Source organism: Dermatophagoides pteronyssinus, unplaced genomic scaffold, assembly GCF_027571235.1.
Source record: "Dermatophagoides pteronyssinus isolate colony J.1.1.1.1 unplaced genomic scaffold, Derpt_VIB-CSIC_2022.12 sq0008, whole genome shotgun sequence".
NCBI lineage: Eukaryota > Metazoa > Arthropoda > Arachnida > Sarcoptiformes > Pyroglyphidae > Dermatophagoides > Dermatophagoides pteronyssinus.
In genome coordinates, this window is record NW_027461532.1 from 14,488 (window position 1) to 37,459 (window position 22,972).

Sequence of the window (22,972 nt, forward strand, 5' to 3'; positions counted from 1 at the left end):
AATTAACAATTACTTATCTGCGTCTGCTTTGCTCAGTTAAAGGTTCGTGATTCCAGTTGAAGAATTGTTTTATTCTGTTCACTTGTGCACCATTGATTCCATATTCGCATTCTTTTGTCGTTCCAATTGATATTCTTCTGCTGATTCGTTCATTGTTGATAGTGATATATATCAATTCCATAGCAAACACCCGGCAGTGGTCATGTAGGCAATATTTTACCCCAAACGCATTTCGAATTCATTGGAGAAATCGAGGCGCGAGCACTGCCGGGCTTATAATGTTATTCACTTTGTTTACTACGTTATGATATTTCATAGTCAACAAAACAATCAGCACAATATCATTTGGAATACGACAAAGAACCATTTGTTTGATCCAAAGCCAAAAAATATTCGGATAATTCCATGTTGATTGTTGAAAACCACAAACAAAAAGCGAGTGATGAAATGTAAACAATATGCGCAGTGTTCATTTTTTTGGGGAATGATTAAGCACTTTTCAAAAATTATGTTCGAAAAAAATGAGTCGATGATGAAATGCGCGTGCTGAACACAAAAGAGAAAATTTAGAAAAAACTTTTTAGAAAACTCATTTCGAAATTCCAATCATCAACAAACAATTATTCTAATAACAATTAACCAGGGGAATTTGTAACAAGATAATTTCACCGTCTTTATTTTTCGGGGAATGCTTTTTCATTTTTTAGAAAATTTTACTCAAAACAAATAGAAACTGAGTCGATGATGAAATGATAAACATCAAAAGGAAAATTCACAAGAAAACTTTCATTGAAAAACTTATCAAAAAACTTCTAATTAATAAGCATTTAAATATTCGTAACACAATTAATCAGTCTAATTTGCAACAGAATAATTACACAAAAAAGAATTCTATATTCAACAAAAACAACAAGTTTCATTTCATCATCACTCTGACAACGTGCTCACATCACAAAGTCAAGTTTACAATTGACAACTTTCCTTTTCAACATGCGCTTTTCAATTGAGAAGCAAGCAAGTTGTTTGAGCTTTTTGACGCTGTTCATAAACGACAGGATGATTAAAAGAATTTTCGAAAGCCTTTTGTTAAAAAATTGATGAAACATAATATGTTTATTAAAATTTTAACAAATTGTCAGTTTAAAAATAAAAAAATATCAAATGAATTTAGCTTGCAATCGAATACTGGACATTCGAAATTCAACATCAAACTAAATCCATTACGACCAAGAATTATTGGCATGTTCACTGTGGAGATGATAAATTTAAATTAAGTAAATTATCAATTACAAAACTTATCATATAACTTACATTCATTTTGTTCTTGGCAGCACATATAACGAAATGTTATAAATTGAGAATATATCACCAAATAATAGAACAATAACAATTAAACTTTTTATAAATAATCAAACTAGGTTCAAGTCCAATCGTGAACTAGAACTAAATTTATGTAAAGTAACAATAATTGTCACTATTAAATTCAATTTTCAATCACAAACTTGATAGCAAACTTACTCTTTATGTCTTTTCTTTGCTCTCGATTTTTTTTCTGTTTGAATTTTTTTATCTTGGCATATAAAATAAGAATCGTAACTTATTTTATGCACTGGATATTCTTTTCCTTGATTATTGTAAACATCTTCATCGAAAATGTAGATGTATGAATGGCCAAATAAATAGAATTTGTTATCACTCACAAATCCTTTCAATCTCCAAACAAAAGGCATTTTAATAAAACATTTCTTTGAACTTAAATACTGTTATGCAGTTCGATTACCGAACTTACAATTATAATTTAATTGTTCGAAAGCTAGGTTGGCCTCTAACATCACTACACCATCGAATTTCCAACCAAAGTCAAGTTCGAGAAATTTAATTTGCCAATCAATTTGGTTGATAAATTCGAATTTTCAATAACTAACAATTCACAGGTTTCAGCACAAAATTTTCTTACTCGTTGTCAATTCATTGATTGTTGAATCTAATCCAATTTGTTCAGCATTTCAATTGTTAGAATTGAGCAATATTGCCTATATCAAATTCAACACAGCTAATAATATTTCAGAAATTTATTGATTTATTTAAAAAATATCATTTATTCTATTATTTTCCAAAAAACCATTTATACCATTTTCATTTTCGACATTTTCATTTTCTTTGTCCAATTTTTCGACAATTCCGATTTTTTCAATGTTTTTTTCATAACTGCTGAACTCATACTAATACTAACTTGCTTTTTAACCGGTTCAATGATACTACTTTTAGCCGATGGAATGCTACTACTAGCGTGCTTCATAGTCGATGGAAAGATACTAGCTTGCTTTAAAACGGATGGATCGATATATGATTGCTTGCTTATGATACGTTTTGAGCCAGTTTGTTTGTTTGATTTTTTTATTATTAGCCTTTTCGCCTCTTTATCGTCTTGAATCCATTTGTTCAATATTACGTATGTTGTACTTAGTGATAAGATAAAGAGCACGATCATTATTACAAGGTATACATATTGAATAACTGTGAAGATGATAAATATCAATTAAATTCAATTTTCAATCACAAACTTGATAGCAAACTTACTGTCCATTTGTTTTCTTTGCTCTCGATTTTTTTCAGTTTTAATTTTATCATCTTTGCATATAAAATAAGAATCATAACTTATTTTTTTGCAATGGATATTCTTTTCCTTGATTATTGTAAGCATCTTCATCGAAAATGTAGATGCATGAATGACCGAATAAATAGAATTTGTTATTAGTAACAAATCCTTTCAATATTGGCCATTGAACCGGAATAGCCGAACGACATTTGATCCCTTTTTCCATCCAAATTGTCGTGTTTGTTCGTAAACATATCAAATACTTATCTCCTTCGGAGGGTATGATTGACATGTTCTTGAAATCACTATCATATTGACCGATATTTATATATAAATTATTATTCACATTAACTATTGAATAATAATGGCGTGGCTTGTTGCTTGAAACAATCACTTCGTTTTTGTCATTAGATTGAACCGATTCAGTAAACATTTCCGAAGTGTCGATATTATAATGAACTTTCAACATTGTTTTTCCTTGCCGTTTGTTAAAAAAAATCCAATCATTTTTTCCATCATTCACTAAAAATGCATTAGAAATTTTATTTCTTGCTCGAATATTAGTAAGCACTGGATTCTTGAACAGAATTGGATATTTATCTTTGATTAGTGTTGGCTTTGTTCGTAAATATAATTGATCATGGGCCCGATCCAAGGAATGGATTGGAGCGTCATACACAAAGGAATCCTTTGTTATTAATAAAAATCGCTTCGATGTTGTTCCAATTGCTAGTATGTTGAATTTGCTACCATTTTTATATTGCTTTAGATTTTCACAGATTATCTTGTTTTTGTCAAATTGAAAAGTTTAATTAATAACATATCAAATGAATTCATAATATTTATTAATAATACTTACATCTTTTTGGGTTGCTGTTATTATCATTTCATTATCCGTTTGGATTTCCGTTGTAATCAACAATATCAAATAGAAAACATAAATGAATCTCATATTTGATATTAACATTTGTAGCAGATTTCTTTAGTAAAATCAAAGCAATAATAGAAAAATAAATGAAATTCGTTATGCAAAACTCTGATCCTAGCGTCTATTATTAACTGTTTCTGATGATTTGTTGCCAATTCGAACAGTTTAATTTGTTCATTAATTGGAATTTCAACAAAATAGTCGTTTGTTTGTTAACTGCCATGAAACAAGGTCGAATAATCGAATCGAATGAATTCGAATAACAAACGTGTTTTTGTGTAATACATTGTAATTTAATAATTCGATTATGAGATCAATATACAGATCTTCAATGAACAATTTTAAAGTTGTTTTTTGCTTTTCTACAGTTAACAATGTTGTCGTTCTGCATTTTCCTACAATCATATTAAACATTGTAATAACTAATTCGAATTTCCACAACAATCCTTTGCTTGTTAGTAATGTTTAGTTTTACATTTTCCTAACAATCATATTAGACATTGTTCGACTAGCAATCTAATCAAGTTTCCAATTCTAATACGTTTTTAATTTGGGTAAGGTAAATAGGTTCATAATGGTGAAATTTATCATCAATAATCCGAATAAAAGTGATTATGAAATATGTTTAATTAAACTGGCTAGCTTGGATGTTGATCCACCACGACTGATACTGTTTAATCGTGATTTTGAACGTTTCAATCGATTCAGGCTCATTTTACTCATAGGAGAGGTTGGTCTTGCGGATCGACCTTTTAGTGATGCTCGACTGCCAGGAGAAGTTGCTTTTCTTAATATACCGGATAGAGATGTTTTGTTACCAGGAGAGGTTGCCTTTCTTGATCTACCTTTTAGTGATGTTCGACTGCCGGGAGATGTTGCTTTTCTCAATCTACCGGATAGAGATGTTCGACTACCGGGAGAGGTTGCTTTTCTCAATCTACCGGATAGTGATGTTCGACTACCGGGAGAGGTTGCTTTTCTCAATCTACCGGATAGTGATGTTCGACTACCGGGAGAGGTTGCTTTTCTCAATCTACCGGATAGTGATGTTCGACTACCGGGAGAGGTTGCTTTTGTTGATCTTCCGGATAGTGATGTCCTACTACCGGGAGAGGTTGCTTTTGTTGATCTTCCGGATAGTGATGTCCTACTACCAACCCGTCCAGATTTGCTGGTATTTTTTGGGCTGGAACTTTTAATTCTGGAAGTCTTACTTTTGCTTTTACTTTTGAGACTTCGCTTAGTGGCTACTTTTATGGACGATTTGGATAAACTGATTTTACTTGATCTCTCCAAACAAGAACGTGTCTTTTTTCTGTTTGCCAATGATCGATGTGCAACATATACACTGCTTATTATTATCACTAATAACACTATTGCGGCAATTGTCCAATAAAAATCTTCAAAGCAAACGACAAATTAATTGATTCCAACAACAAAAAATGTTCCGATCAAACCGATACTCACATGATTTGGAAATTAGTTTATTGGGCGGAATAATACCATCACATTTGAAGAAATGATCATTATCAAGCTGTGTTATGTAAATTTTTTTTCCTTTTTGTGTAAAAACATTCTCACTAAATATATTGGTGATATCATCCCCGATTAAAACAAATTTTCCATCAATCACTAAACCGGTCCCTACTGTCCATTCTACTGTCATCATACTGTCACACTTTTTCCCTTGTATCATCAAAATATAATCGATATTTTCATCATAACAAAGCAATCTAAAATCTGTCACTTTCTCTATTCCACCTGAGTTGATTATGCGATCACCATTTTTGCATTTGTAAGCAGTAAGCCAAAGACCCGTAAGACTTTTACCATTTTCCTTAGCTTCTCTTCGTTGTAAAGAATAGCATTTGCATGGTTCATTGGTTTCAATCAATGCTTCTGGTCTTTCACTTAAAACAAATCCTTCATGTATTTCTGATTTATCGATATTATAGTTGATTCCCTGTTTACCGTCACTAGCAGTCATACAAATCCAATCACCGTCACTATCATGCATAATCCATGCAATCATATTATTTTTGATTTTTTTAAAAATTGAATTATCATAAAGAACCGGATATTTATCCTTCATTGGTGTTGGCATATATTTAAAATGTGTCGTATTTCTGGTAGAATCAAAAGAATCAACTGGAGCATCATATACATACAAATCTTTCGTTATCAGTAATAACCCTTTTTTTGTTCTTCCCATTGCCACTGCATTCGAATGTGAATATCCTTGTGAATCTATATATCCATACATAACGTTATAACAGATTTCCTTGTTTTTTAATGTTTTATGATTAGCAAATAAAATTCATTCATTTTTCCTGTTAAAAAACAGTTCACTACTTACATCTTTTGTCGGTTGATATTGTGTAGATGTAGGAAATATATCCCCTGTCGTTTGATTATCCGCCCGGGTGTGCGATATACTCATCAAAATCATAAGAATGACATAAATCCATTTCCCATTAGACATTGTTATCAATTATGATTTGTTCAGAGAATAAAGTCAACAATAAGGTAAAGAATTAATTTTTCAGAAAATTTTCCAAATAATAGCATTAATTGTTTTCAAGAATTATTCTCTAATTGAAATTTTTCTCGAACCAATTGAACAATTAGTTAATCGTAATAATATTAGTCAACAGAATCATAATCATTAATTGTTTGCATTATTGTTTGATATAGTGGCTGTTGCAAAGGAAAATTGCTATTGTAATATTATATTTTGAAACACAATATGATTGTTTGTTAACATATTTTTTATTTAAATGAATTTAATTATTGATTGAAGATTTATTAGGTTAGTTGTTATTAATAGTTTTTATTATTATGAGGAAGGGGATATTTATTTGGTTGGAAGGTGTAATTTATCATGGGCCCATCCAAGGAATTGATTGGAACATCATATACATAGTGATTCATCGTTATCAATAATAATCGCTTCGATGTTGTCCCAATCGCTACCATGTTGCATTCGGTGCCATTTGTATTCTTGAGACTTTCACAGATTTGCTTTGTTATAAATGTTTTAAAATAAGCATATGGAATATAATCATAATAAATAATACTTACATCTTTCTGTGTTGCAGTCGCTGTCATTTCATTATCCGTTTGATATCCGATATAGTCATCAATATCAAATTGAAGATATAATCCAATATCATATGGTAATGACGTTTTCCAACAGACTGCTCTCAAAAAAGGCACCGGCAAGTAAACACACTTTGAAAATTCATTTCGATCGTTCATTATAAATATTTACGTTTGTTTTGTTTTCAATTAGTGAAAAGTTCAATTGAATTGAATGCAATTAAGTTTGTTCACAAATTAGAATTCGGCCATGACTAACAATTATTTCACAACGAAAAATCTTGGGTCAATTTGCAATGCAAGTGAAATGGGACACCACATCCCAAACTGATAAATAAATAGAAAAAGAGACATGATGATTGGTTGAATGTTATTTTATTTAATAAAGATTTTCTCATAAAACAGTATCATCAATTCGATGGTTTTCGATTCATATTCCCAACAATTCATCATTTGAAACATCATTGGAATGTTTGGTGTATAGATCAATGTTTGGCCGAATATTAGTCCCAGGTTTTTGGCCGACATCAGATTGTAATCTTCGTATGCACACACTCTAATCGAACATGAACGATAAATGTATCAGAATAGCATCTACAGTACCCAATACTTACTTGTTCAAATGGGCCAGAAGGAATTTCAACGTCTGATAATGAGCCGGTGGTAATTGTTGCGCTGCTTGGCGCAATCCTTGAACGGCTTGTTCTTGGCAGCTTTTCTCTACAGGCGCAAAAAAACAATCAATCACTATCGATAAAGATGGTCAGATGAACATACTTGCAGCCTCAATGAAATGCTGATATGATTCGAATGTTATCAATGGAATTGGCAGCAAACGCAAATAAAGCTTCAATAGACCGGTCACAACATGAATATCCTCGATTTGAGCCAAGGGAGTGTGTTCCCAATCGGTTTCGAATCGATTTTTCCACAAATCTATCTCGTCGGACGAACCGCAAGCCCGGTAAAGACCTTCCACTCGAAGTCCACCACGACGTTCGATTTCGGCAACGCATAGCTCTACCACGAATGGTCGTGCCGATTGACTAGCCTTACAAAATGTTGTCAAATCAATGCCGAACATTCGACGTATGTGACGCAAATCTGGACAGCAATCGTTCGGAACCCGTTCAGAACATTTGCGATGGGCTCCAAATCCGCAATCTATGTTTGTTTGTTTTGTGTTAACGTCCAATGTTTAGAATGTTAAAAGCGATACAAACCTTCACATCGAACACCTTGTCCAATTAGTCCCCAGATGAAATTGCCGCAAAAATCACACCAAGGATGCCCAATGAAAGTATGGGTTCGAAAATTGTGCGATTTTTCATAGAGGCGCACATCAAATTTACGTTGCAGCGTATCACAGCAATCATCATCGTCTTTTTGCAGGCACAATTCTTCCGCTGGAATAGGTTTTATCTGGACATTCGACGAAGAAGATGACTCTATGCACGTTGATCGTCGTTGTTGTTGAGCGTTTGAAGAGCAAGCCGAAGACTGCGGCGGTGGTAACGGCGGTCGCATTACAAGTCGATCTTTGTGCAGCGTCATATACGGCGATTCTTCGTAGCGACACTCGCTAGCCAAATTGGCTATATAATCGGCTGCATGTAATTCCACGTACAGGGTGATCAAACCATCGGCGACCAGATCGTGAACCGTATCGAAACGTTTCAGTTCGTTGACGTAATGCTGACCACTTTGATGGTCGTAAAAAAGTCGAAAATTTTTCGTCTGACCATTGAAACGCAACGACAATGTCATTTGTGACTTTTGTCGGGCAGATTCTCGTATCAAATAGCGACCATCATGTTGGTGTTGGCCAGATGCCGTTTGTTTGGCTTCATCCAGCAAAATTTGTTCCGCCTCATCACGGGACATGATTCCATGAAATTCGCGGCCATAATAAGAAGGCCGTGATCGTATTGTGAAGGGGCAAACCACACGTTTCGGTGTCGGTGATCGTTGCTGCAATTCGTACACTAGAAAAAGGCATTATACCAACACAACTGTCCATCAATCTCACTTACGATAATGTTTCCATAGATTTTTCATATGTTGTTGATGCAGTTGCGGATGTATGACCACTCGACTTAGGCGATTTATTGCTTTTGTCGCCGATGCCGGTGGTTGTTGACCACATGGGTCCGGTTTGCTTGATGACGGAGATTTGATACCCGAACAAGCTACCGATGCAGATGATGAGGACGAAGAAGATGAATCGACTACCGAAGCCAAACCCGAAATACCTCGTATTTCTCGTCGTAAATAGTTTGCCATTCAATTCAGCAACTGTTTGACTAGAACCACATCACAGAAGAATTGAACCAAACTAATCAAAACAACATCTCAATAGTGATTCGCTCACTGGCCTGGGTTTGGTTCATTGATGCGTCAAAAAGCGATGCTCAAACTGGCAAGTAAACAGTGACAGTGCCAGTGTACTCGCTATAACAGTATATTTACCGTTATATAACCGGGTGAGATGCCATCCTTGCAACTTTGTTTGATCGTCGACAGATGGCAATCATATTGGAATAACAATTTTATTTCATCAAAATTTTCGATCAAAGTTAGGTTTGGTTAAATGGTCGATTGGTATTCATTGGATACATTGACTGTTTGTTGTTTTGGTCGTCGTCGTTGTCCTCTTGCGATTGGGATTTGCTTTCCGAGGCTGGATTGATGGAAGATGATAATGATGGCAGCAGAATTCTTTGTCGTCGATATTGTGGAGGTCGAGAAAAGCGTATCAAACAGTACATAATGATGGTCAATGTGGTTAATATGACTAGGTATATTGGCGCTACCATTGACCAAGCGACGGCTGCTTGATTCTGGTCGGTTAAATTCAACACAGGTACTACGTGCCAACGATTCTTGGCACAACGAAAGTATTGTTGGAATGTAAATTTCTTTAGTGGGTAATGCCGTTCGGTGTTATCGAAAAGAATATCCTCGCTTACCATCCATACTGTGCGGCTACTGCGTGAAATCAGATAGAGATAAATGGGTACCGTAATGGATTGTGTTGTATAACCAAAGTCAACGTTTGTCAAAACATGTTCGGTTGCCATCGGTGTAGGGCAAGGCTTGCTGGTACAGTACAGTTCAAACGACTCGACAAAATCATTGCCGGTGGTAGCGATAACGCAAAGATAACGCTTAATTTTCGAATCTGAACTTTTCAATTCAGTGATTTGAAATCGTCCTGTGCCAATGAGTGAACTGACAACATAAATAGTTTCCGTACCACTTATAATAGCCAGGTGAATTCCACTTTCCCAATTACCGCTAGCCAAATCGGCTTCACCGGACGGGAAATCCGTAATTGAATAATATTTATCATCTTTTTGATCAACAATCAAAACATCGTACAGATTTCTTTCCTGAATTGCCGAATAGCAAATGGCAAAATGTAAATGAAATTCGCTTGTTGAAATAATCTTTAAAAGCTCGGTGATGACAGCATCGAGATCAGAATCGATTTGTTCTAGTGCAAAAGTGCCCCCATTCGATATATTCATTCGATCAAAGTGTGAGCTGGTTGCTTGCAATTCATAGATGATAACATTCACTTTATTCTCCTCCACTATGAATTGATATAGACGACTTTTCACCACCGACATTCCTATTGTTTTCGATAGATATTCATACTGAATGCCACATTGAACGGTGGATCGTGCTTCTCGCATTGCTATTTCCCAGTTGGCCCATTCATCCATTTCCATCCATGCACTGCCAATACAGCAATTAATCACCGCTAACCAGCACAGAAAAGCCATCTCCCAATTGGCTTACTCTAATCATCTTGCCTTAAATATGGTTTTGCTTCTTCTCTCCAATTCTCGAACTTGACTAACTACTAACTAACAACAATCCAATCTAGCCAAATTCGAACAACAATTACAACAATACACCACAAGTGTTGATTGAAATGAATGGCGCAGCTGCTTTTCTCGCAACAATAGGCTCTGCTAATTAACACCTTTCTGGCCAAAACCATTTGTCATGAAAATTGATGGAAAATATGTTACTCACAACACACAACAAGACAATCAACTAGTACACTACAAAGGTCAATTAACGCTCCACACAAGGACATTTCTCATGCTCTCATCCAGATTTTCTCCTGGTTCCATACTTGACCAGTCATAATAATCGGCTTATCAATCACCACTTGAATCAATCAATCACCGGATCACCACTTGAACCAAACATTCCTTAATGATGCGATCAAGGTCAGATTAACCTCTTCCGGTAGCCTTTTTTCGACAGAGATGATTTCCATAATGAGCACCAACGATAACATCATCATCATCTTGGTCGTTTGATAATGATGATGGCAGGCAGGCAACATCGTCAAAACAAGTGAAACAAGTTTTTCCCTTCTTTTTTTTGGTTGTTCAAGTCGACTTACCAGTTTATCTCTCGTTTGCTTGCCGGTTATCTATCCCATCTATCTAAGATGCCCTTGGTTTTGACCTACATCAGCATCAGGCACAGCACTTGGCTAATCTTTCGCCAAGAGAGAGAGAGAGAGAGAGAGAGAGAGAGAGAGAGAGAGAGAGAGAACGAGTTGCTGTTTGGTTGTATGACGCCTAGCAGAAAAGGCGAAATCGGGTATCGTGGGCTTGAATGTCATGCGAGGAAACATCTGAACAACATTCTCGAGCAGATCGTTTGATGAAGCAGACATCGTCGAATCGTGGTCGTAGTCGTTGTCCGTTTAGTGTCATTTAGTGAGAGTCTTGATAGGTTCATATTGACCAGTGTCAATGTCAAGCCAACTAATATCTTCAAAGCTTATCTCCAAGTCATTGCATTTGACAAACAACAAACAAATTTCAATCCACAGTCCACCAATCACTACGATCGACCGATCAAATCAACAAACTATCAACATGGTAAGTTGGATATTTACTATTTTTTCAGCAAAACATTTTCTTTTTCTCCTCACCCAAAACATCTTTGCATTCGATATTCGACAGTCCTCAGTCAAAATCGAATGCAAAGATGGCCAACCAACAACACAAGATGTTTTCCATCATTGACCTAAATACCAACATTAACATTCACATTGATGATGCTAACATATCCGGTTAGTTAGTTAGTTAGCCAAGCCAGTAAAGCCATCTCTCTTGCTCGCCAACTGACTGACCAGGCAGGGTGAATTAATTATATCGGTCGGTCGGTCGGTTAGTTATTCAGTTAGTTATTCAGTTCGCTATTCAGTTAGCTAGTTAGCCAGAGGCTAAAAACCAATGACCGGTTTTGCAGCAAGCAAACAAACGGGTAACGGGTACAACTAGCCACCGCCACCGATATCTATGCCATTTGGTCATCATCATTTGCTGGTGTGATGGTCACTTGTGAGACAACAACGCTCGCTCATCATCATCGTCAATCAATCACATCCAACCAAAACTCCATCCACACAACCAACTGACCAAAGACGTGATGATGATGACCAAATGTATGGATGTATTTCGTCCATCTTCAGCCATGATGGTCCTTTTTTCTAATTCCGTTTTGTTTCAGAAGAATTTTTTCATTTTATCAGTTCTACTGCTGCTGACTGCGCATGTGAGTTGCGAATCTTTGTCATCGAACGTCGTTGCTCAAAATGGTTCGAATTCGGCCAGAAATCAAGTGGCCAGATCTGACCCATCATCGGTGGCCGATTCATCCTCACCGCAATCGTCATCCTCATCGTCGTACTATACGAATGACCTATCATCATTTTTATCATCATTGCCCACGTCCAATACAAAACCATCGGCATCATCTGCTACCAATATGATGGTACCTTATCAGGCATTGATTCAGGCAGCATTAGCGGCCCAAAGTGGCTCATCAGCACCATCAGCCGCGGCTTCCGCATCATCGCCACTATCGTCCAGTCAACAACAATCGGCCAATGCACTGCTCTCTTCATTGCTGTCATCGTCCAACCAACCTTCATCATCATCATGGATGACGTTGCCAACAAGTTGGTCATCAATGATTATGACTAACCCATCATCACTCATGTCCATGTTGCGGCCAATATCATCGCAAACGCCGATTGGTGGTCGTCGTTCATCGTTGACAAGTCGTCTACGTAGCATAATGAATGCTATATTCTATAGGTTTGTTTATCCTCACCAACTTTGATCCCAAGCTGATTTGTTTGGTTAATTTTGGCCATTTTCAACAGAAATGAAAACAATAACAATTCCCCCATGATGACATCAGGCTCATCCTATTCATATTCATACCGACCAGCACCTTATGGTTTTGCTGGCTCCAATTCTGTTGGTCCTGGTCCGAGTGAAATGCATGAATTTAGTTCCATCTATGGTAATGGTAACAATCCAACCAGTTATCTTTATGGTACTGGACCCAAATCTACCAACATGATGTATGGCTCGGCCTCCAACTATCGTCCATCGTTTGTAGCAATGCCATCGTCATCCTCATTCATGTCTGCTGGTGCCAATCCCTGGTCATCGCCAATCGAACGTCCATCCGCCGGGCCGGGTTCTGGTTCGATGTACGGTCGAAACTATGGATATGGTTCGACCACTTATCACCATCACCACCCCTCTCATCACCATCCTCACCCGAATGCCCACCATCATCAAGCACACAATCCGCATATGGCCTCTTCGCATTATCCACAGCAAATGGATCAAGTACCGTATCGACCAACACACGGCCATCATCAACAGCCACAACAATCCCAACAATATGGACCATCCATGTCTGAATCGATACCATCGATAGCCAGCACCTACACTATCGGCGGTTCGAACAGTGGTGCTAATCAATGGTCGTCACCATTGCAACAATCAAACGAACAACGGCCATTGCATTCGGGTCAAGTTCCTGTCAACAACCTGGATCGTCCATTTGTCGGTCCTAACAATGCTATTTGGTCGCAGGGAGGCAGTCAGCAATCGAACCAAAATAATAATGTTCCATCTCAACAGCCCAACGGTGCCTACTCATCGTGGATGTCCAATGTTCATGATGACACTGATGGCCGTGATGGTTACAATGATGGTGGATCACGTGATGAAGGTGCCAGTTACTACCAATCGAATGTTTTCCAATCCCGAATCTCATCTCCGCTCAAAATGGTGCCATCATCATCATCATCCTCATCCTTGTCATCATCGTCTTTGTCGTCGGCAGCAGCAGCAGCATTACCATCGCCTACTTATGTTGGACCGAAATTCGGCAACTAGAAGCGTCCACACACCAGCATATCAACCCGAAACAGCGATAGCCAATTTTTGTTTGCATCATTAGACTATAATCCTTTCGTCTGCGTCACATTATTTATTTAATCTCACCTAACCCATGTCTCTATTTATTCATTTTTTCCAAATCGATTTTTTTCTCAGCGATTCTCTATCATCGATCCAAATCATCCATTTTTTGTAACGTTATTTATGAACAACACATACATACATCTCTCTCTGTTTTTTCATCATCTTCCTTCGAATCGGATTTTTCTTTTCAACCGCGCTCTCTCTCGCCAATCGAATCTAACTTCGTTTTTTGAAATCCTCAAATTTTTTTCATTTTCTATTCATTTTCAAATTTTTTTTCAATTTCTGATTTCATAATAAATAAATTTTAAACAAACGAACTTGAATGGTGTGTCAGTAATTTGATAACGGTTTCGAATGACAATAAAAAATCAAAAAAAAAGAAATCAAACCATCTGGCCGGGACACGCGTATATCACCTATACAATTTTTTTTGCTGCATAAAAAACCCTTATCGGGTTGAAAAAAATTGCAAAAAAAAATTGTCGAAAAAAACCATCAAAGATGCAACAGATGTGTTGGTTCGATTCGCGTGCCAAACTTTCAACCCTTCTCACCAAGCAGCAGTTCTTGCTTTGATCGAGGCGGTCCACATTTTGGTTTGGTTGATTACTTTTAGTATTTTGTTCAACCCTTTGGTTGCTGATGATGATTTGCAATTGATTTTGAATGTGACAAATATGCATCCCAGTCACTTTGATTCATTCATTGGATCGATCGATATCCAAACCAATACATCACCATGCCGGGCATAAGATTTCAATGTCAACTAGTCAGTGGTGGTGATGATTCGAAATTCGATCTATGGTGGTATCCATCTCGTCATCATCCGATTCGATTGCTGCGGCAATTGATTCGCGAGCGATTACAACAACTATGGCCAGATAAATCCCGCCATAATGACTCAATTCGACTGTTCTTCAATGGACAACAACTCGAGGATCAATATTCCATTCAAACTTATGACCTTTCCCAAGATGACGTCATTCATGTCATGCTAACATCCCCATCAACTACTTCCTCCACCACTGTTCAATCACTATCCAATGACAACAGCAACATCGACCATCATCATCAACCAATCGACCAAGATGACTATTACAAGGTGGGCGATCATGTCGATGCATTCGAACCGGAAACTGGATCCTGGTTTCCAGCTCGAATCGTTCGCATGACAAAATCCACCACCGACCAAACAGTAAACTATTGTGTAACATTTCGAAAACAATCTCTCGGTTGTGATCAAATTCGTCGATTAAGTCAGATTCGACCACAACCATACCGGATGATCGAAAAAGACAAATTACAACCAGGACAAACAGTGATGGCATACATCCAACATGATCATCAATGGTATGCGGCTGCGGTCGAAATGATCAAACATAGCCGTCAAGCGTTTTGTATGCGTATCTGGTTAGCGCTTGTCACACATGGATCGGAAATGCCCATCATTCGCCAACAGATCCGATATCGTCATGGCCACATCTATCATCTTGAATCTAACGTTCCGATCGCAGAACGATGTTCGCAATTAGATTCGATAGTCCGTAATGGTTCGGCGATCGATCGTAAGTAACAATTGAATGTTCTTTGGATAACACTATCAATCCCGTCACTGCTGTAGGTTATATCGAACCAGATTGTGATCAATGTGCTGATGATGCAGCCATCCAGCAATGTTCAAAATGTGGTTGTCACATTTGTCGAATGAAAACTGATCCAGATAAACAATTGGTGTGCGATGAATGTGAACGTCCAACACATATGTGGTGTTTGGCGAAGCCATTAGATCGAATTCCTGATAACGATGATGACTGGTATTGTGATGAATGTCGCAATGAAACCAGTGAAGATTTGCTCCAACAACAACAATCACATTTGCAACAACGTCAACAAAACAATCAAACAACAGGATGGGGTTATGGAATGGCTTGTGCTGCCCGTTCCAAACATCGAAATCGGGTCGAATCGCAGACATTTGGCGCTATTGCGGGCGTGCCAGTCGGATCATGGTGGCGATTTCGTGTACAAGCATCCGAGGCTGGTGTTCATGCACCATTAGTGGCCGGTATTCATGGCAGTCAATCGTTGGGCGTTTATTCGTTGGTGTTTGCAGCAATCAATCCGCAAGATGTTGATCTAGGCGATGAAATCTACTATACTGCCAACAACAGTCGAAACATTAGACATTCTTCTGCTGCGGCTGATGATAATCGTCGATTGGAACGTGACGCATTGGCATTGGCAAGAAATTGTCCGGTTCCAGTGAATGAACAATATGGCGCCAGTGCTAATGGTCCTGATCGAAATCTATGGAAACAAGGCCCACCGATTCGAGTGTTACGAAGTGGAAATGGCCGTCGCCCGGCAAAACATGGTCGTCGTTCACGGTTTTTGCCAAAAATCGGTGTTCGTTATGACGGCCTTTATAAAGTAGTTAGTTATTGGTGTGAAGCAGCCACCAATGGACATCGAATCTGGCGATTTTTGCTTCGTCGTGACGACGCTCAACCAGCTCCTTGGACCGATGCTGGTCGCTATCGGATGAAAAAACTTGGTCTACAATTACAGTATCCACCGGGATGGTGTCGCTCGATTGCACAGAAACGATTCTGGACTATAGATGCCGGGATACGGGCCAAGCAATCGCGAACAATTTTGTCGAATCAAATTCAATCTGAGGCCGATCAACCAATCACAGAAAAGTATGATATACCGAAATCATTGATCAAATTGATTGATAACGACAGCGCTAATCGACAAGCCTGGGCAAACATATTGGCTCAACAATATGCAAACCGGGAGCAATTCCTTACCATTGTTCGACAAACATTTCGCTGTGCATGTTGTATGGACACTGGTGATAATCAAATGATGATTACCACCGAATGTGGTCACAATTTTTGTGGTGTTTGTCTTGAACAATATCTTCAAACTCAACAACATTCCCCAACAAACAGCAAACCAGTTTGTCCCGTGTGTCGATCAGATTGTTTCATCACCCAACAAAACTGTCTGCCAAAAGCAAATACAATTTTATCCCAAATTCTACAATCATTGTCTGAATCTAACTGAATAAAAATCATTCATTTTTTCAAAAGTTTGTTTTATGATTGTTGGATGAATCCTTTAATTTGATTTGTAATTTGATGATGATAATATTCGACATGTTTCAATCGAACGAATGAATCAAACGAAATGATGCCCTTCATATAGGTCGTATCGAAATGTTGAGTGGGCTTTTTGTTTGGTTTTTGTCTCACTCAACCGCTGCACACCATTTTCGCCGAATTAATTGAACCACATTTCATCAGCATTACCGCTAAAATGTCCGATTCTGACGATTCATTCGACAAGGTAAGCGATTCAGTTTATTTTCCAACTACATCCAACTCATCGTTATCAATCATATCACCCAGAACCGTCGTCATGATGATGACGAAGAGGAAGAAGAAGTTGATGAAGAAGAACCAGAAGGCGAAGATCTCAACAATGATGATGATGAAGACGATGACGACGAAGACGAGGATGAAGAAGATGAAGATTCGGATGAGCCGGCTCGACATGGCAGTAATAAACGTTCGAAAAAGAATTCTCGCAAAAAGAAACGAAAAAAACCACGCCATGGTGGATTCATCCTGGAAGAGGCCGAAGTTGACAGTGAAATCGAAGACGATGAAGAGTGGGAAGAAGGTGCACAACAGGACATTATCGACAACAAAATGGACAACAGCGACCAATCGGATCGCAATCAACATCGCCGACTGCAAATGATTCTGACCAGCGAAGAAGATCAACTCGAAAATTATTATCGAATGAAATATGCCGAACCAACGTCGGCAGCACATGGCTACGACAATGATGCTGAGCTTTCAAACAATATTTCACAACAGGCATTGATGCCCGGCGTCAAAGATCCGAATCTTTGGATGGTCAAATGTCGTATTGGAGAGGAAAAGCAAACCGTGCTGCAACTGATGCGTAAATTCATTGCCCATCAAAATTCGGATGACCCGCTGCAAATCAAATCGGTAGTGGCACCAGAAGGCATCAAAGGCTACATCTATATCGAAGCATTCAAACAAACACATGTCAAACAAGCCATTCAGAATGTGGGCAATCTACGTCTGGGTCTTTACAAACAGACTATGGTTCCGATTTCAGAAATGACCGAAGTACTTAAAGTGACCAAAGATACTTCCAATCTTAAGGTTGGCCAATGGGTTCGTCTCAAACGTGGCCTGTACAAAGATGATCTAGCCCAAGTGGATTATGTTGATGTTGCTCAGAACCAGGTTCATCTCAAATTGATACCGCGTATCGATTACACTCGACTTCGAGGTGCACTTCGTGCGCCCGGTGGCAACGATTCCCAAAATGATGCCGACAAAAAGAAACGATTCAAAAAACCGGCTGCCAAATTGTTCGATATGGATGCTATTCGATCGATTGGCGGTGAAGTAACGAATGATGGAGATTTCATCATTTTCGAATCGAATCGCTATCGTCGTGGCTTCCTATACAAGGCATTCAACATGAATGCTATCCAAGTGGAAGGTGTTAAGCCTACGCTCGCAGAATTGGAACGATTCGAAGAACATCCGGAAGGTATGGAAATTCAGTTGACCGAATCCACATTGGCCGAAGATCGTGGTCATTCCTTTTCACCGGGCGACAATATCGAAGTGATCAGCGGTGAATTGAAAGGCCTGACCGGTAAAATATTGACCATCGAGGGTAATCTCATCAAAATGTTGGCCAATCATGAAGATCTTGATGCACCGCTTCCATTTCAACCGCATGAATTGCGTAAATACTTTAAGCCGGGTGATCATGTCAAAGTGATTGCCGGTCGTTATGAAGGTGATACCGGCCTGATCATTCGTGTGGAAGATGACCAGATTGTATTGTTTTCCGATTTGACTATGCACGAACTTCGAGTGCTGCACAAAGATCTTCAGCTATGTTCCGATATGGCAACCGGTGTCGATTCTATGGGCCAATATCAATGGGGTGATCTGGTACATCTGGATGCCCAGACGGTCGGTGTCATTGTTCGACTGGAGCGAGAGAATTTTCATGTAAGTTTGATTTTTCACTTTACCTAGATTTCCTTTGATTGATTTTTCCGGTGATGAACAGGTGCTGAACATGCATGACCGAGTTGTTCAGGTGAAACCGCAGGCCATCCTACGTAAACGAGATTCGAAACGGGCCGTATCATTGGATTCAGATTCGAACCAAATTCAAGTGAAAGATCAGGTTCGTGTGCATGATGGCCCGTACACTGGTCGACAAGGCGAAATCAAACATCTATATCGTGGTATTGCATTTCTCTATTCTCGTATGGTATTGGAAAATGGTGGTATATTTGCATGCAAAACCAGACATTTGCTGTTGCAAGGAGCTTCCAAATCGCAAACTGCAACTGCAGCCGGTTTGTCAGCTGGTTATATGTCGCCCAGAGTTATGCAATCACCTGCACATCCATCAGGCGGTAATGCCGCTAGTGGTGGTGGAGCGGGCACTGGTGGTGGTGGTGGTGGTGGTGGTTCACCTATGCCACCGCGACAAGGTTTTCAACGCTCTGGCCGTGATCGTAACGATTTGAATCTGATTGGCAAAACAATCAAAATCACACAAGGTCATTATAAAGGCTATATTGGTATCGTGAAAGATGCGATTGGAGCAACAGCTCGTGTCGAACTGCATACCAGTTGCCAGACAATCACTGTGGATAAAACTCGTATTGCCTTGGTCACGGCCGATGGACGTATCTTGCCAAATGCAGCAGCCGGTGGTCGTTCTGCCACCGGAATGGATTCAGCGGCCAGCACACCCAATCCGTACTCGGGCAATCGTACACCATCGTATGGTTCTCAAACACCAATGCATTCCGGCTCAAGAACGCCGTTACACGATCCAAGTCGAACACCGCTGCACGATGGATCGCGAACACCTGCATGGGACTCGGGCGCCACACCACGACCCGAATTCGAAGACTATCTGGACACATCTCCGTCGCCCGGTACATTCCTTGCGCCAAATACACCGAGCTACAATAATCCTGAAACGCCTCAAGCCTATACACCGGCCACTCCGGGCATGTATTGCGGATCCGATTCAACGCCCTATTCACCGTATCCTACCACATCACCATCACCAGGTGGAAGCAGTGGCTATCTGCATGGCATAGCACCTTCACCAGGTTATCTGGCACCAAGTCCAGCTTCGACGGGAAGTGCTTCCTACCATAATCCGCACAGTGTTGGACCATCACCATCGGTTCCGTTTGGCTATTCACCGATGACGCCGGATGTCAATTCTCCTCATCTCAATCCACAAACACCGGGTGTGGGTATTGGAGCCGATCCAAGCGGTGGTTATGCATCGGATTGGTTGTCCACTGATATGGAAGTGCGCATCAAATCTATTCATCAGGACGAAGATCTTATTGGCCAACATGGTTTCATTCGAAGTATATCCGGTTCGATGTGTTCAGTGTTTTTGCCGCAAGAAGATCGTGTTGTGTCAATTTTGTCGAGCAATCTGGAGCCAGTCGATCCGCAACATCATCCCTAATAAGCATTAATTGTCATTGATAGATTATCACTAAAACTAAAAAATATCATTCTATTTTATTATTATTTCCATTTTTGACCATCATCATCACGATTTAATAAAGCAATCAAGCCAATGATTATTGCATATTCTTTGCTGATACAGTTGCCTCATGTTTGCCCACCACCAATATCAGGCCAGAAATATTGTCTATGATAAGGTAGAGAAAAGTTTTCTCCTCCAAACTCACATGTTTCATGTCTTGATGTGGTGGTTGCGTTTTTTGTTTGCGTTCATCATCATTAGCGCCACCATTATGGTCGTCGACAAAATGCAACACTGATGATTGTATTTGATATTCCTGCAGTGTGCTTCTCGAACTTCTGCCAATCCAATTGTTGAGTTCATGATGATCATCGATGACATCCATGTCGATCATACATTTATGATAGATGCGCATCTGCGGCACTAATGCGGCGAATGCATTCTGTTCCATTGAATTAGTAATCGGTGAATGATCGGCGGTCGTTGTCGCAAATAGTTCGCCAAAACCGATCGAGGTGAGCAGTTTATCAAAGCAGTCAGGATCAATAGAATGACTATGATTGGTGAACAGTGGTAAACTGATGTCCAATCGTTTTGTTTCCAGTGTTTGCAATAGATCGATAATCAATTGGCCATTCAATCGTGCTAACATTAGCGACATCTGCTGGACACTGTCTGGCAGCAGAATCAGCATCGACACTGTGCCACCAACAAATGGTAATTCAATAACGGTACTGTTGAGATAATCATTATGTTGATATCGGAGGCGGATTCTTTGCTTGTGAGCGATTCGATGATCGTTGTTGTCGTTCGGTGTCAATAACGGTCGATATGGTTCGAATGGATTGAATGCTGCATGCTCAAAATGATTGGAATTTGGTTTCGAAACGATTATCGGTGTTGCCGAGGTAGTCGAGGATAATCGAGAATCAATGACAGGCGATGCTGTGCTAGACGTTGTTGTGGACATTGTTGTTGTTGTTGCAGTCGTAGTCGTCGTCGTAATAGATGGTGTCTGATATGGAGTGAATGTTTGGTTGTTGTTGACCAGCCATGGTTTGAAAAGCAATCCGAACGGTGGCGGTCGATTCAGCGGTGGCGGTCGATGATGATTCGAATGAACCAGACCGGGCAATAAAATCGGATGATGATGTGGATGAGTAGCAGCCGCTGTAGGCAAAAACGGCGATCGCAATGGCCATAATCGTTGCAGTGCTCCACGACGACGACGACGTTGACCACCATTATGATGAGTGGTAAAAGGATTGACCAAATGTCGAAAATCCAATCGAGCTCGAAAATGTAACCCGGAAAGGAACAACAAACGTGTGGAGGATAATGGATGATGACCATTACCACCAGAGGTCTCTAGATTCGAATCATCAAGTATTCGATCGATTCTGCCTTGTGTTTCATGTTTAACTTTCGCATTGATATGATGCCATGATTCTTCGGCAGCATAAACAAAATCCAAACTTCGTATCGGTGTTTGATAATATCGCTGTACCAAACGGTGAAATCGATAATCCATAGGAATGTGACGTTGAACGTACACTTGGTTTACAGTGAACATAACATCATCATCATTATCATTGGCCATGACACCCGGATCAAACTGATGATCTCCTAGTTCCCAATTCTGAGTTGGCTGAATTCGAAAACCACCGGGCAGATTGACCTGTAGATGACGCATGAGATCCAAAAATGCCAGATGAATTTCTTGTGGTTGCATCGAATTCAAATATAAACCATATCGTAATGATTCGTAGAGTTGAAGTCGGTTTGGTTGTTGATCAACGGATGCTCGGAACATTTCATCCGTTTGTTGCTGTTGTTGTACGGTGTGTGCCGCGTTTTCTTCAAGGCCAGCCATCAATATGGCCAACGAAGTGCCCACGCAGAATGGGCAAAACGAATACGATGAGTTTTGGTTGCTGCTGCTGCTGTTGTTAGTATTGTCATGCATGGAACGAGCCAAATCCAAACCAAATTGATTCAACGAAGTGGCCAATCTTCGCATTCCGTACGACATGATTGATTGGCAATCTACAGCAGGGCCATCCAAAGCAAGCAATGTCCATAAAATGAACCACCATACTGATGATAAATAATACATGGTTTTTGTGGCATTGATCTCATCTGATATGATGGTTGTTCGAATGGAAAATGACAGAGTTGGTTTTCGTTAGTTTGGTTGGTGGTTTTCGCATCAATGAATTTTTCATTATTCGATAAGGGTTTCGGTAGAGACTTCGATCAAGGAAGCATTCCATTCAGGCTTCACCAGTCAAACAAATGTGACACAGGTGACGGATTGCTAGTGTGCCACCTCTTTTTCTCTCGCTCCCAATCGGTCAATCATACCCGAAATGATGGATGAATGAATCGAATATGCACATGATGTGAACATCACACACC

The 22,972-nt window shown here is 39.3% G+C and overlaps 8 protein-coding genes and 1 long non-coding RNA gene across 10 annotated transcripts; 3 read left to right on the forward strand and 6 right to left on the reverse strand.

Annotated features, from left to right (window-relative positions):
• Positions 1 to 1,133: 1,133 nt before the first annotated feature.
• LOC142645189 (uncharacterized) lies at positions 1,134 to 1,653 on the reverse strand. The gene is made up of 3 exons (XR_012846350.1): positions 1,519 to 1,653; positions 1,312 to 1,443; positions 1,134 to 1,248 (listed from the first exon to the last, which is right to left on the reverse strand). It is a non-coding gene; the product is annotated as an uncharacterized LOC142645189 (long non-coding RNA).
• A 409-nt stretch (positions 1,654 to 2,062) lies between these two features.
• Positions 2,063 to 3,723, reverse strand: LOC113798256 (uncharacterized). Its single transcript, XM_075821113.1, has 3 exons — positions 3,459 to 3,723; positions 2,581 to 3,383; positions 2,063 to 2,517 (listed from the first exon to the last, which is right to left on the reverse strand). The coding sequence occupies exons 1-2, from the start codon at positions 3,564 to 3,566 to the stop codon at positions 2,652 to 2,654; spliced, it is 840 nt and encodes a 279-aa protein (XP_075677228.1). The 5' UTR covers positions 3,567 to 3,723; the 3' UTR covers positions 2,063 to 2,517; positions 2,581 to 2,651.
• Positions 3,724 to 4,091: 368 nt separating this feature from the next.
• Positions 4,092 to 6,094, reverse strand: LOC113798264 (uncharacterized). Its single transcript, XM_075821117.1, has 3 exons — positions 5,884 to 6,094; positions 4,995 to 5,808; positions 4,092 to 4,927 (listed from the first exon to the last, which is right to left on the reverse strand). Exons 1-3 carry the CDS (start codon positions 6,007 to 6,009, stop codon positions 4,140 to 4,142), a joined length of 1,728 nt encoding a protein of 575 aa, XP_075677232.1. The 5' UTR covers positions 6,010 to 6,094; the 3' UTR covers positions 4,092 to 4,139.
• Positions 6,095 to 6,982: 888 nt separating this feature from the next.
• Positions 6,983 to 9,043, reverse strand: LOC113798248 (N-chimaerin-like). The gene is made up of 5 exons (XM_027348759.2): positions 8,660 to 9,043; positions 7,850 to 8,611; positions 7,404 to 7,790; positions 7,241 to 7,346; positions 6,983 to 7,182 (listed from the first exon to the last, which is right to left on the reverse strand). Exons 1-5 carry the CDS (start codon positions 8,907 to 8,909, stop codon positions 7,002 to 7,004), a joined length of 1,686 nt encoding a protein of 561 aa, XP_027204560.2. The 5' UTR covers positions 8,910 to 9,043; the 3' UTR covers positions 6,983 to 7,001.
• A 113-nt stretch (positions 9,044 to 9,156) lies between these two features.
• On the reverse strand, positions 9,157 to 10,438 carry LOC113798249 (uncharacterized). Its single transcript, XM_027348760.2, has one exon. The coding sequence runs from the start codon at positions 10,412 to 10,414 to the stop codon at positions 9,203 to 9,205; it is 1,212 nt and encodes a 403-aa protein (XP_027204561.2). The 5' UTR covers positions 10,415 to 10,438; the 3' UTR covers positions 9,157 to 9,202.
• A 743-nt stretch (positions 10,439 to 11,181) lies between these two features.
• On the forward strand, positions 11,182 to 14,268 carry LOC113798247 (uncharacterized). Of its 2 annotated transcripts, none has more exons than XM_075821116.1 (3): positions 11,182 to 11,536; positions 12,174 to 12,760; positions 12,829 to 14,268. In XM_075821116.1, exons 1-3 carry the CDS (start codon positions 11,408 to 11,410, stop codon positions 13,859 to 13,861), a joined length of 1,749 nt encoding a protein of 582 aa, XP_075677231.1. In that variant the 5' UTR covers positions 11,182 to 11,407; the 3' UTR covers positions 13,862 to 14,268. The 2 variants fall into 2 exon arrangements, with proteins under 2 accessions (XP_075677231.1, XP_075677230.1); XM_075821115.1 differs by having other exon boundaries at positions 11,183 to 11,536; positions 12,171 to 12,760.
• A 193-nt stretch (positions 14,269 to 14,461) lies between these two features.
• On the forward strand, positions 14,462 to 17,048 carry LOC113798266 (E3 ubiquitin-protein ligase UHRF1-like). Its single transcript, XM_075821053.1, has 2 exons — positions 14,462 to 15,516; positions 15,573 to 17,048. Exons 1-2 carry the CDS (start codon positions 14,691 to 14,693, stop codon positions 17,021 to 17,023), a joined length of 2,277 nt encoding a protein of 758 aa, XP_075677168.1. The 5' UTR covers positions 14,462 to 14,690; the 3' UTR covers positions 17,024 to 17,048.
• Positions 17,049 to 17,157: 109 nt separating this feature from the next.
• On the forward strand, positions 17,158 to 20,645 carry Spt5 (Transcription elongation factor subunit Spt5). The gene is made up of 3 exons (XM_027348796.2): positions 17,158 to 17,305; positions 17,368 to 19,029; positions 19,091 to 20,645. The coding sequence occupies exons 1-3, from the start codon at positions 17,276 to 17,278 to the stop codon at positions 20,528 to 20,530; spliced, it is 3,132 nt and encodes a 1,043-aa protein (XP_027204597.2). The 5' UTR covers positions 17,158 to 17,275; the 3' UTR covers positions 20,531 to 20,645.
• On the reverse strand, positions 20,555 to 22,969 carry LOC113798287 (uncharacterized). The gene has a single exon (XM_027348803.2). It carries the CDS (start codon positions 22,668 to 22,670, stop codon positions 20,649 to 20,651), a length of 2,022 nt encoding a protein of 673 aa, XP_027204604.2. The 5' UTR covers positions 22,671 to 22,969; the 3' UTR covers positions 20,555 to 20,648.
• Between the last annotated feature and the right edge of the window lie 3 nt (positions 22,970 to 22,972).